At 44.8% G+C, this 12955-nt stretch overlaps 1 protein-coding gene across 3 annotated transcripts in view; it reads right to left on the minus strand.

Annotated features, from left to right (window-relative positions):
• Nucleotides 1-12955, minus strand: part of HK3 (hexokinase 3) — a 119989-nt gene that overhangs the window by 40671 nt on the left and 66363 nt on the right. For all 3 annotated transcript variants that reach the window (XM_077265713.1, XM_077265714.1, XM_077265715.1), the window contains 2 exons: nucleotides 8274-8416; nucleotides 2444-2563 (listed from right to left, as the gene is read on the minus strand). In XM_077265713.1, coding sequence (XP_077121828.1) covers nucleotides 2444-2563; nucleotides 8274-8416 — 263 coding nt within the window. The remainder of the gene's footprint in view (nucleotides 1-2443; nucleotides 2564-8273; nucleotides 8417-12955) is intronic.

The following is a 12955-nucleotide window of genomic DNA, read 5'->3' on the forward strand; positions in this document are numbered from 1 at the left end:
CTGAAGCCTGCCCTCATCATTCTCCCCTACTCTGCTGGTGATCACCACGAGCAGGGAAGAATGATAAGAGTTCTATTCAAGTGATAACAATGACAGCAGGCTGCAGCTGATGGGACTATTACTCCCTTCAGCTTACACCTGCAGCCGCTAGTAAACAGTGACAGCAGGAGTGCTGACCCCCCCATTTTTGACAACCAGACCCGCTAAAGCTGAAAGCTAGGGGTTGGTATTCTCAGGCAGACAGGGACCATTGATACTGACCACCCCCCAGCCTAAAAATAACAGCCTGCGACCACCCAGAAAAGGCAAGTCTTTTAGATGTGACAATTCTGGCCCTTTTCCCACTTGCCCTGTAGCAATGGCAGGTGGGGTTCATGTCACCTTTGCATTTCTGGTGACAAAGCCCACAGCTTAGTAATGGAGAGGTGTCTATAAGACACTTTCCATTACTAATCCTATAGTTACAAGTGCTTCTCACAAAAATAGAATATCAAAAAGTTAATTTCAGTTCTTCAATACAAAAAGTGAAACTCAAAGTCATTACAAACAGAGTGATCTATTTCAAGTGTTTATTTCTGTTAATCTTGACGATTATGGCTTACAGCCAATGAAAACCCAAAAGTCATTATCTCAGCAAAATTATAATACTTTATAATGCCAGCTTGAAAAATGATTTTAAAATCCAAAATATTGGCCTTCTGAAATGTATGTTCAGTAAATGCATTCAATACTTGGTTGGGGATCCTTTTGCATCAATGCGGTGTGGCATGGAGTCGATCAGCCTATGGCACTCCTAAGGTGTTATGGAAGACCAGGTTGCTTTGACAGCAGCCTTCAGCTCATCTGCATTGTTTGTTTGGCATCTCATCTTTCTCTTGACAATACCCCACAGATTCTCTGTGGGGCTAAGGTCTGGCAAGTTTGCTGGCCAATCAAGCACAGTGATCCTGTTGCTTTTAAACCAGGTATTGGTACTTTTGGCAGTGTGGACTGGTGCCAAGTCCTGCTGGAGCATGAAACTTTCATCTCCAAAAAGCTTGTCAGCAGAGGGAAGCATGATGTGCTCTAAAAGTTCATGGTAGACTGCTGTGCTGACTTTGGTCTTGATAAAACATAGTGGACCTACATCAGCAGATGACATGGCTCACCAAACCATCACTTATTGTGGAAACTTCACACTAGACCTCAAGAGGCTTGGATTGTGGCCTCTCCATTCTTCCTCCAGACTTTGGGACCTTGATTTCCAAATGAAATGCAAAATTTACTTATCGGAGAACAAAACCTCGGACCAACGAGCAACAGTATAGTTCTTTTTCTCCTTGGTAAGACGCTTCTGGCGTTGTCTATTGGTCATGAGTGGCTTGACACAAGAAATGCGACACTTGCAGCCCATGTCCTGGATAAGTCTTTGTGTGGTGGCTTTTGAAGCAACGACTCCAGGAGAAGTCCACTCCTTGTGAATTTCTCCCAAGTTTTTGAATGGCCTTTTCTTAACAATCCTTTCAAGGCTTCAGTTATCCCTGTTGCATGTGCATCTTTTCCTACCATACTTTTTCCTTCCACTCAACTTTCCATTAATATGCTTTGATACAGTACTCTGAACAGCCAGCTTATTTAACTATGACCTTTTGTGGCTTACACTACTTATGGAGTGTGTCAATGACTGCCTTCTGGACATCTGTCAAGTCAGCAGTCTTCCCCATGATTGTGGAACCTACTGAAGCCTTTGCAGGTGTTTTTCTTAATTATTCTAATTTACTGAGATAATAACATCATTGACATCATTGTGGCTACTGCTGGTCAGTGAGACTGCATTCGTAGGTAGGCTGAACTGCGGTGACCTCATCACTGACTTTTTCCTACGGTGCAGAGGTCACCAAAGTTCAGCCCAGCTGAGAGCGCAGCCTCACTGACCAGCGGTAACCACAATGTCACAACTGGTCAATGATGCTTCACTCGCAGCAAAAGAGACATACTAACAATAAATATTGTTAGTTGTATTTCAAACAAACACCATAATTAACATTAGATGTCATGTATTATTAGATTTTATATGAAAAAATGATGTCATTTGCATAGCATTAAAATAAGTTGTGTATCAAGGTGGTATCTCCACACATAATTTTGCTCATCAATCAACCTTATCAAAATGAGAAGGATAGGGCCTATATTTTATTAAGAAGTCAAAAGATTTTCAAACACATTCCACAATATTAGAATAAGTCCACATTCACACGGCAGTATTTCACATCAGTATTTCTAAGCCAAAACCAGGTGTAGGTGAAAAACGTAGGAATGGTGCAAGTTTTTCTATCATACTTTTTTCCTCCCTGAGTGTTCCTACTGGTTTTGGCTTAAAAATTGTGGTGTGAAATAATGACCAAAATACTGCCATGTGAACACAGACTTAGACTTGGATCATTTCCATGTGAACCATTCTTACCTTGTCCAACTGACTCTGCTGACAAGGGAATGAAAACGTGAATCCAAGTGGGAAAATTCTATTTTTGAGGTTTCGTTTTTCAAGGAAACGGCCAAGACATTCAGCAACGTGATCAAACAGCTGTGGAGAAAACAACTTTGTAAAAAAAGATTTCAATATTTTGCATTTGTACCTTAATATTGTATGTTTACTAGTGATGAGTCAGTATACTCGTTACTCGAGAGTGTAGAGGAGGATGTGGCACTTCTACAGAAATCCTTGTTGTCTTAAATGTGCTGTGTACTGTATGTGTTATCTTCCTGGAGTTTGCCGTTCCTGTCGGACAGGTGTGTGTGTGTGTGTGTGTGTGTGTGTGTGTGTGTGTGTGTGTGTGTGTGTGTGTGTGTGTGTGTGTGTGTGTGTGTGTGTGTGTGTGTGTGTGTGTGGCGCCCCAGAGTCCTGGTCGTTGCAGTACTGATGCTCCGCCGCCAAGGGGAGTGATGGTACGTCTGATGGCACTTAAGGAGTTCACCTGACCAGGTATCACAGACACCAATACACTTCACAGTCTGGCCTCCAGAGGGAGCAAAGGGTACTATGTATTACAATCTGGTAAAAACTGGGGGTTGGATAGGAAGTTAGTTAGAAGCTGACTGGGTTGGAACCAGGCAACATCCTGTGGCAGGGGGTGTTGCAGGGGAAAGATTCAGGGGGGTCCCTGTCAGGGGTGGGATCCTGATAGAGGCCTAGCGAACAAGACAGAGCGTTAAGGAACCGCGCCTGTACGACATTGCGGCGGTGTCTCAAGAAAGGACAAGAAGCGAGGTTTATTGTGGAGAGTGAGAAACGAGATCACAGCAAAAAAGGAGATAACACCAGTAGGAGTCGTGCCGTAAGATCGAGGCAACATCCTACTGAGGCGCGTAGCCGGTGGCCGGAGTGCCGAGGAAGTATTGGGCTCCAAGCATTACTTCAAACCAACGGCAGGACAGTTAATTATAGGTTGGCTGTCTCACCTAAATCACCTAAGCAGACATAGGGGGCAACTGTGGGAGAGGGGCGTCACTAGGGTCCCGGAAGAACTCCAGGCCTACCCGTCATACGGGTGCGTCCTAGCCATATCATCTGGGGGACGGAGAAGAACATCAGAACAGATATAAGTTGTGAGAAAGAACATCAGAAACAGACACAACAGTTGTGAAGACTATCCCGTGGTGCTCAGCAGGGAAGTACTACAACACACACAGGCGCTAGAAGGTAGGCACAGATTTCCACCTGCAAAGGGAACTCTGGAGGTGCCTTCGGACCGGCCAGTCTCAGCCAGCCCTGTTAACAGTACTCTGGATTGAGGATCCTGAAGCCTTCAGTAAAGAGGTAAAGAGACTGCAACCCTGTGTCCTCGTTATTCATAGCGCCTCACACCACGCACCACCATCACACCTTTCATTGGACGCCCCTTAGCAGGGTCACGGACCAGGTCTAGCCACCGTGACAACCCCAGAACTGAGACAGAGAGGCCCGGTACCGAGTACCCCGCGGCCCTGCATCTGGGGGCGCTGTGTGTGTGTGTGTGTGTGTGTGTGTGTGTGTGTGTGTGTGTGTGTGTGTGTGTGTGTGTGTGTGTGTGTGTGTGTGTGTCTCTCTCCAGGAAAAAAAAAAAGCAAGTTTCAGCAAGGGATATGTTAGGGCTAGCGGAACACAGAATAATAGCGAGATAGATACGAGGGTCCACCGTGCAGAGATTCCTGCTGCTAAGTAATGGCAGATGGACACTGAGCTCACACGTGGGTTAAGCTTCACCCCATGGTGTAATGTAAGTGACTTCTGTTGCTTCACAGAATCACGCTGTACTCGGAAACTAATACCCTAACTAGGGTTGTGCTTGCTCTGGAACTCTTCTGTGCTAACCGCACACATGAAGGAACCAGATGCTAAGCCAAGGCTAATTGCCCCCACTGACACTAGCTGCCTGCCTGAATGTACAGCCCCAAAGCTACACAGACTCACACCACATATGTACAGAGTGGTATTCACTGGCAACTGCCAAACATAAATGATACTAGTGCATGACCGTGCGGCCATGCGAACCTTCTATAGTTGTAGCTCTTCAGGAGCTTCCTAGAGGACAAATAGAAGCTGCTACAGGATCTGAGCGTGTGACCCCCGACCTCCAATGAGAGGTCTTCCCTTGGGCATGCACAGAAGGAGAAAAGCAGGACTTAAGGTACCTTCACACTAAACGATAACGATAGCGATCCGTGACGTTGCAGCGTCCTGGATAGCGATATCGTTGTGTTTGACACGCAGCAGCGATCAGGATCCTGCTGTGATATCGCTGGTCGTTGATTAAAGTTCAGAACTTTATTTGGTCGTCAGATCGCCGTGTATCGTTGTGTTTGACAGCAAAAGCAACGATACCAGCGATGTTTTACAATGGTAACCAGGGTAAATATCGGGTTACTAAGCGCAGGGCCGCGCTTAGTAACCAGATGTTTACCCTGGTTACCAGTGTAAAATGTAAAAAAACAAACAGTACATACTCACCTTCGCGTCCCCCGCCGTCCGTTTCCTGCACTGACTGAGCGCCGGCTGTAAAGTGAAAGCACAGCACAGCGGTGACATCACCGCTCTGCTGTTAGGGCCGGCACTCAGTCAGTGCAGGAAGCGGACGCCGGGGGACGCGAAGGTGAGTATGTACTGTTTGTTTTTTTACATTTTACACTGGTAACAGGGTAAACATCGGGTTACTAAGCGCGGCCCTGCGCTTAGCAACCCGATGTTTACCCTGGTTACCCAGGGACCTTGGCATCGTTGGTCGCTGGAGAGCAGTCTGTGTGACAGCTCTCCAGCGACCAAACAGCGACGCTGCAGCAATCGGCATCGTTGTCTGTATCGCTGCAGTGTCGCTTAGTGTGACGGTACCTTTAGTCCCAGGAGTGCCTGCTCGCTGCCGAAGAGTGCTGGTTACAATGGCTGAACCTGGAAGGGCAGCAGTAACCAAACGTGCAGTATCTGTCCGAGCAAGGCGCTGGGACTGACGTCTCTGGTGAGCAGGCTCCACTTTGGCTGGAGAAGAATGGGAGACTGCAGCGGACATGGTTCGAGATTCCCCCTGTGCAGCGGCAGGAACTTGACACCTAACAGTATATTAAGTGGCAGTAGTCTTCTTCCTTAAGCAGGCAAGTCAGAGTACCTACATCAAAAGACTTTTGGAAATGCTGTCCACCGCACAACCACATTTAGGCGGGACCTCCACTTACATGTAGCATACCATGGCATGGGAGACTGGTACCTCACCCACAGCTACCGCTCCCTGCCATGTGACAAGAGCAATGACTGCTTGACTTTGTCTGAAAAGTTATTTTATACTGCCAAGCTCACTTTAAAAAAAGGGGTCAGAAAAAAAAAAAATTATATACACACACACACTCTGTATTGTATTGCATATACAGTAGTGTCAAGTGTCAGTAATACTATGACACTGTGGGTGCCACCAGGTGATAGCGTATTCAAAATGTTTATCAGTTGGAAATTCCCATGCTGGGTCTCCAAGAGCAAAAGATTGAAGAATAATCTACCTCAGGAAAGTATATGGTAAAGCAAAACATAATTCAAGATCATCTGAAAATACAAGGGTTTTTTTCCCCCATGTAAGTTATTGATACTTTCGTCTCTAGCATTTTATCCCCCATTCACCCTTTACCAGATTTAGAATCTACTTAAATAAGGAGGAGATTTGGGATGCCCTCCAATCAAAATTATTATTTCACAATGCTTAGGTTAATGCTATCGTGAAATGCCAACATCATATAGTTTAGTAACCATATGATCCATATAGATTTAAGGGAAAGGAGATTGTATACATCTAAATAAAGGAGTTCGGGATTTTTGCAAAACCAGAAAATTTAACTTAAAATGTAATTTAGGAGTGTACAATAATAAGTTTATTTTTTACACCTCCTAAAACGCATTACAATTTTGCAATTACTAAACTATAGAACGTTGGCATTTCACTATTGCATTAACATAAGCATTGTGAAATATCAAGTGACAACATACACTGACTAGTTATCCACCACTCCTTGTGGTCCATTTGCACAAAAGCTGTTCCATTCAGCGTGTCCACATGGACATTTCCTCTTTGAACCCTGCTTATACAGGTAATATACAGATGATCAGGTTTTTAAATACATCAGATAGGGATTGCATACATCAGTTAAGACTGCTCTATATGGGTATACCTTGACGTTTGGTGGAGCAGCTTAGTATACATGTTTTGCAAAAAACTTATCAACCAAATACCATGTTTTTTCTACCTTTTTACTAGCACTTGCTTATTACTGTAATTTTTTGTAACAGTGTTTTGGTCTTAGGCCTTCACACTTGCATCAGTACAGGTCCATTGCTAAGCATTGGCGCGACGTACCGACGCATGTTGTGAAAATTTAGCACAACGTGGGCAGCGGATGCAGTTTTTCAACGCATCCACTGCCCATTCTAACGTCCGGGGAGGAGGGGGCGGAGTTCCGGCCAACCATGCGTGGTAGGGAATGGTGGACCCGACGTCCGAAAAAACATTTCCTTGAACGTTTTTTGTGACGACGGTCCGCCAAAAAACAACGCATCCAGTGCACGACAGATGCGATGTATGGCCGTACGTTGCGATCCGTCGGCAATACAAGTCTATGGGAAAAAAAAAAAAACACATCCTGCGGGCACATTTGCAGGATCTGTTTTTTTCCCCAAAATGACGCATTGCGATGTACGTCACACGACGCAAGTGTGAAAATAGCCTTACTGTGCTGCGGTCTGGAAAGACGCGCCACATGTCTGTCTCCGCAGGGAAGCAGGAGGCGTCCATGCACGCGTAGTGGAGATGGGATCTCTTGAAATCCCATTCACTATGCTGTAACTTCTGGCCGCTGTGGGCCTATCTTCTCACCATAAGATTTTGGTCAGTTTTTGACGCTGCTGAATTTCTGCATCAATTATGTAAACTAGGTTACTTGAAGATTTTTATTGTGTCTGTGTGGTTTTTAAATGTGTGTTTTTACCACAGCAGTTTGTCTCTTTTTGGTGTGCCAAGCTTTACATAAAGCAGCTACCGTATTTGTTTTTTTTTTTTTACATACTGCTTGGTGTTTGGCTTTGACAAAACTTTATTGATATACTTTGGTGTTGATTACATGCATCAGCACAAAAAAAAAAAACCACAGTGTACTTGCAATAGAATTTGACATGCTGCAGGGCTGAAACACGCAACACAGGTCAGTTTACACTGAGCAAGATAAAAGCACTGTGGGCATGAGATTTCTATAAATCTCACCCACTTTGCTAGAACTGTGAGAAACTGGAGTTTTGACATGGCAAAAACATACAGCTTCAAAAACGCACCAAAAAGCACATCTTGGGAAGGTAGCCTAAGGCCTGATTCACAAGTCCGATTGTTCTAACGTAAAGATGGACAGATTATTCTGAGTAGACTTATCAAAGTGTTGTTTGTGTGTCATCCGTTTTTCTCATAAGTGGAAAAAGATGGAAAAACAAAAAGAAAGTTTTTCCATCTTCTCATTTCTGACAGTCCGTGAAAATAGGACCACAATTGGATTACAAATGAGTGTGGTCTGATGTTTTGACAGAGCCATTGACTTGCATTGCCAATTTTGATCCAACCCATGGTTCAAGATTGGACACATGTCTGCGAAATCACAGGCATATGAATGGCCACACAGACTATCACAGGTACGAGTGTTATCCATAAAAACCACGGATAACACTCATATGTAAAAAGAATCCTGACAGGCAACTCCTAGGAGAAGGTTTCTCGGTTTTCTTAAATTTTTAAATGTACCTTTTGCCCAGTTCCGGTCATTATATCCTCCGCAATGTCATACACTTCATTATCCATCTCTACTCCACGAGAGCCATCCAATAGGACGTAAACAATTCGGAATTTGGCTCCTCCAAGATCCAGCACCAGGAATTCACCACATTCTGTAAGAAAATTAAACAATGGATAAAATTGAAAAAAATATTGGCCAACCTAGGTAATCAGGATGTAAGCGCAAACAGTTAGGGTATGTGCACACGTTGCGGATTTTTCCACACTGAATCCGCATCTCTTGGCAGAAAACACAGGTAAAAATCCGCACGTTTTTGATGCGTTTTTTGCTCGGATTTGATGCGTTTTTGAAAGCTAAATAAAGATCTGTTATTGAACAAAAAAAAAAAAAAAAAAAGATTTGTGATGTCATTTCTTGTCCAACCCACACTTCATTAGGCCGGTTTCACACGTCAGTGGCTCCGGTACGTGTGGTGACAGTTTTCTCACGTACCGGAGACACTGACTCACAGACATTAAAATCAATGTGTCTTCGCACATGTCAGCGTGTTTTCACGGACCGTGTGTCCGTTTGAAAAACACGGAGACATGTCAGTGTTCGTGGGAGCGCACGTATCACACGGACCCATTAAAGTCAATGGGTCTGTGTAAAACACGTACCGCACATGGATGCTGTCTGTGTGACGTCCGTGTGCCGTGCAGGAGACAGCGCTACAGTAAGCACTGTCCCCCCAGCTTGTGGTGCTGAAGCCGCCATTCATTTCTTCTCTCCAGCAGCATTCGCTGGAGAGAAGGAATGAAAAATCATTGTTTTTTTTATTTTTTCTGGTTAAAATCAAGTTCCCGGCAACCTCCCCCCTCCTGTGCGCCTGCCCGCTGGAAATAAAATACTCACCTAGCTCCCTCGATGCTTCCTCTCAGCGCTGCAGCTTGTCCTGTATGAGCGGTCACGTGGTGCCGCTCATTACAGTGATGAATATGTGGCTCCACCTCCCATAGGGGTGGAGCTGCATATTCATCACTGTAATGAGCGGTACCACGTGACCGCTCATACAGGAAGAAGCTGCGGCGCTGAGAGGAAGCATCGAGGGAGCTGGGTGAGTATTTTATGTCCAGCGGGTGGGCGCACAGGGGGTGGGAGGTTGCCGGGAACTTGATTTCAACCGCAAAAAAATAAAAAAGCAATGATTTTTCATTCCTTCTCTCCAGCGAACGCTGCTGGAGAGAAGGGATGAATGGCGGCTTCAGCACCCAAAGCAGGGGACAGCGCTTACTGTAGCGCTGTCTCCTGCACGGTCCGTGTGGTACCCAGTCAGCACACGGGTGGCACACGGCTGCCGCCCGTGTGCCACACTGATGTGCCACGTGAGCACACGGACAACTCCGGTACCGATTTTTCCAGTACCGGAATTATCTGGACGTGTGGGACTGGCCTTACACACAGATAGAGAGAAGGAATGAGAGAGAGAGAGAGAGAGAGAGAGAGAGAGAGAGAGAGAGAAGGAATGAGAGAGAGAGAGAGAAGGAATGAGAGAGAGAGAGAGAAGGAATGAGAGAGAGAGAGAGAAGGAATGAGAGAGAGAGAGAGAAGGAATGAGAGAGAGAGAGAGAAGGAATGAGAGAGAGAGAGAGAAGGAATGAGAGAGAGAGAGAGAGAAGGAATGAGAGAGAGAGAGAGAAGGAATGAGAGAGAGAGAGAGAAGGAATGAGAGAGAGAGAGAAGGAATGAGAGAGAGAGAGAAGGAATGAGAGAGAGAGAGAAGGAATGAGAGAGAGAGAGAAGGAATGAGAGAGAGAGAGAAGGAATGAGAGAGAGAGAGAAGGAATGAGAGAGAGAGAGAGAGAGAGAAGGAATGAGAGAGAGAGAGAGAGAGAGAGAGAGAGAGAAGGAATGAGAGAGAGAGAGAGAAGGAATGAGAGAGAGAGAGAGAAGGAATGAGAGAGAGAGAGAGAAGGAATGAGAGAGAGAGAGAGAAGGAATGAGAGAGAGAGAGAAGGAATGAGAGAGAGAGAGAAGGAATGAGAGAGAGAGAGAGAGAGAGAGAGAAGGAATGAGAGAGAGAGAGAGAGAGAAGGAATGAGAGAGAGAGAGAAGGAATGAGAGAGAGAGAGAAGGAATGAGAGAGAGAGAGAAGGAATGAGAGAGAGAGAGAGAGAGAGAGAAGGAATGAGAGAGAGAGAGAGAGAGAGAGAGAAGGAATGAGAGAGAGAGAGAGAGAGAAGGAATGAGAGAGAGAGAGAGAGAGAGAGAGAGAGAGAAGGAATGAGAGAGAGAGAGAAGGAATGAGAGAGAGAGAGAGAAGGAATGAGAGAGAGAGAGAAGGAATGAGAGAGAGAGAGAGAGAGAGAAGGAATGAGAGAGAGAGAGAGAAGGAATGAGAGAGAGAGAGAGAGAGAGAGAGAGAGAGAAGGAATGAGAGAGAGAGAGAGAGAGAGAGAGAGAGAGAGAGAGAGAGAGAGAGAGAGAGAGAGAGAGAAGGAATGAGAGAGAGAGAGAAGGAATGAGAGAGAGAGAGAGAGAGAGAAGGAATGAGAGAGAGAGAGAGAGAGAGAGAGAGAGAAGGAATGAGAGAGAGAGAGAAGGAATGAGAGAGAGAGAGAGAAGGAATGAGAGAGAGAGAGAAGGAATGAGAGAGAGAGAGAGAGAGAGAGAAGGAATGAGAGAGAGAGAGAGAGAGAGAGAGAGAGAGAGAGAGAGAAGGAATGAGAGAGAGAGAGAGAGAGAGAGAGAGAGAAGGAATGAGAGAGAGAGAGAAGGAATGAGAGAGAGAGAGAGAGAGAGAGAAGGAATGAGAGAGAGAGAGAGAGAGAGAGAGAGAGAGAGAGAGAGAGAGAAGGAATGAGAGAGAGAAGGAATGAGAGAGAGAAGGAATGAGAGAGAAGGAATGAGAGAGAAGGAATGAGAGAGAGGAAGAGAGAGAGAGAGAGAGAGAAGGAATGAGAGAGAGAGAGAAGGAATGAGAGAGAGAGAGAAGGAATGAGAGAGAGAGAAGGAATGAGAGAGAGAGAAGGAATGAGAGAGAGAAGGAATGAGAGAGAGAAGGAATAGAGAGAGAGAGAGAGAGAGAGAGAGAGAGAGAGAGAGAGAGAGAGAGAGAGAGAGAGAGAGAGAGAGAGAGAGAGAGAGAGAGAGAGAGAGAGAGAGAGAGAGAGAGAGAGAGAGAGAGAGAGAGAGAGAGAGAGAGAGAGAGAGATAAATGGATAGTTAGATATGTCTATAGACAGTTTGATCTATCTATAGATATATCTAGGGATATATCTATAGATGGATATCTGTGGATATACCCCTAGATATATCTATGATCTATCCATAGATCTGTAATAACAAGGCCGATGTTTATTAATGAACAATAATGGGGAAAAAAATGGCGTGGCCAATATTTGCAGACTGGGAAGGGGGTAATACTCATGGCCCCTTCCCAGGCTAGGAATATCCGCCCACAGCTGTCTGCATAGTCTTTACTCGCTATTAAAATAGGGGGACCCCCCAGAAAAAAATTACGTGGGTCTCCCTATATTTTACAGCCAGAAAGGCTGTAGCCTGATCTGTACAATGTGCCAATTCTGTCACTTCGCCCCTCTCTTCCCACTGCCATGTAGCGGTGGCATATGGGGTAATAAGGGGTTAGTGTCACCTTACCATTGTAAGGTGACTAAGCTGGGTTAATAATGGAGAGGTGTCAATAAGACATCTATCCATTATTAATCTTCTAGTAAGAAAGGGTTAAAAAAAAAAAAAAAAAAACACACACACACACACACAAGAATAAAGTATTTTAATGAAATAAAACACCATACAGTTTTTCATAATTTGTAGCCCTGCAGACAGCCCGCACAGCCCCGCCGACCCCTGCACACAGCCTCGGCAGACAGCCTGCAGACCCCGCACAGCCCCACCAGACCTATGCACAGGTCCGCAGACCCACACACAGACAGACACATACATAGTCACTGCCCACACACTTCCTCCCGTGCCACAGCATTTCTCGCACCCACATCCACAGCAGATCTTTTTTAAACCTGCAGTTTTGCTGCGGATTTGCCTGACACAATGGAAGTCAATGGGTGCAGAAACGCTGCAGTTCCTCACAAAGAATTGACATGCTGCAGAAAAAAACTCTGCAAATCCGCGCTTTTTTCCCGCAGCATGTGCACAACATTTTTGAATTTCCTTTTATTAACATTGTGTGCCCAACACACTGCGGATTTGAGGCAATTCCGCGCATCCGGAAACGCATCAAAAACCGCAACGTGTGCACATACCCTTAAAGTTAATAGACACTATGCGCCAGAGTGCCAACATTGTATGTGTAATATATTTCCCAAAGGGAAAAAATATATCTATTTTTTTCACATATAGCAAGTTATGGTAATCATGTGTGCATCTACATATTGTACAGGTATACATAGTATTTGATTATATAGGCCTTATATTGCCAAACCAGTGGAAAGGGGTGTAACAACAAATGCAAAAGTTAACTGGTACATTATTTTTTTTCCAGATTTTACATAAACGAGGTGGAAAAAAATACTTTTTGGCCTCCATTAAAAATCCAACCATAAAATTTGAATACTAGCCTTCAAGCCAAACACTATTTTTCCCCATTGCACATTATAGAAGCAAAAGAACCAGTCTTTCAATTATGCCATGTTCACATGTCAGTATTTTTCCTCAGTATTTGTAAACCAAA

The sequence above is a fragment of the Ranitomeya variabilis genome, chromosome 5, assembly GCF_051348905.1.
Source record: "Ranitomeya variabilis isolate aRanVar5 chromosome 5, aRanVar5.hap1, whole genome shotgun sequence".
Taxonomy (NCBI): domain Eukaryota; kingdom Metazoa; phylum Chordata; class Amphibia; order Anura; family Dendrobatidae; genus Ranitomeya; species Ranitomeya variabilis.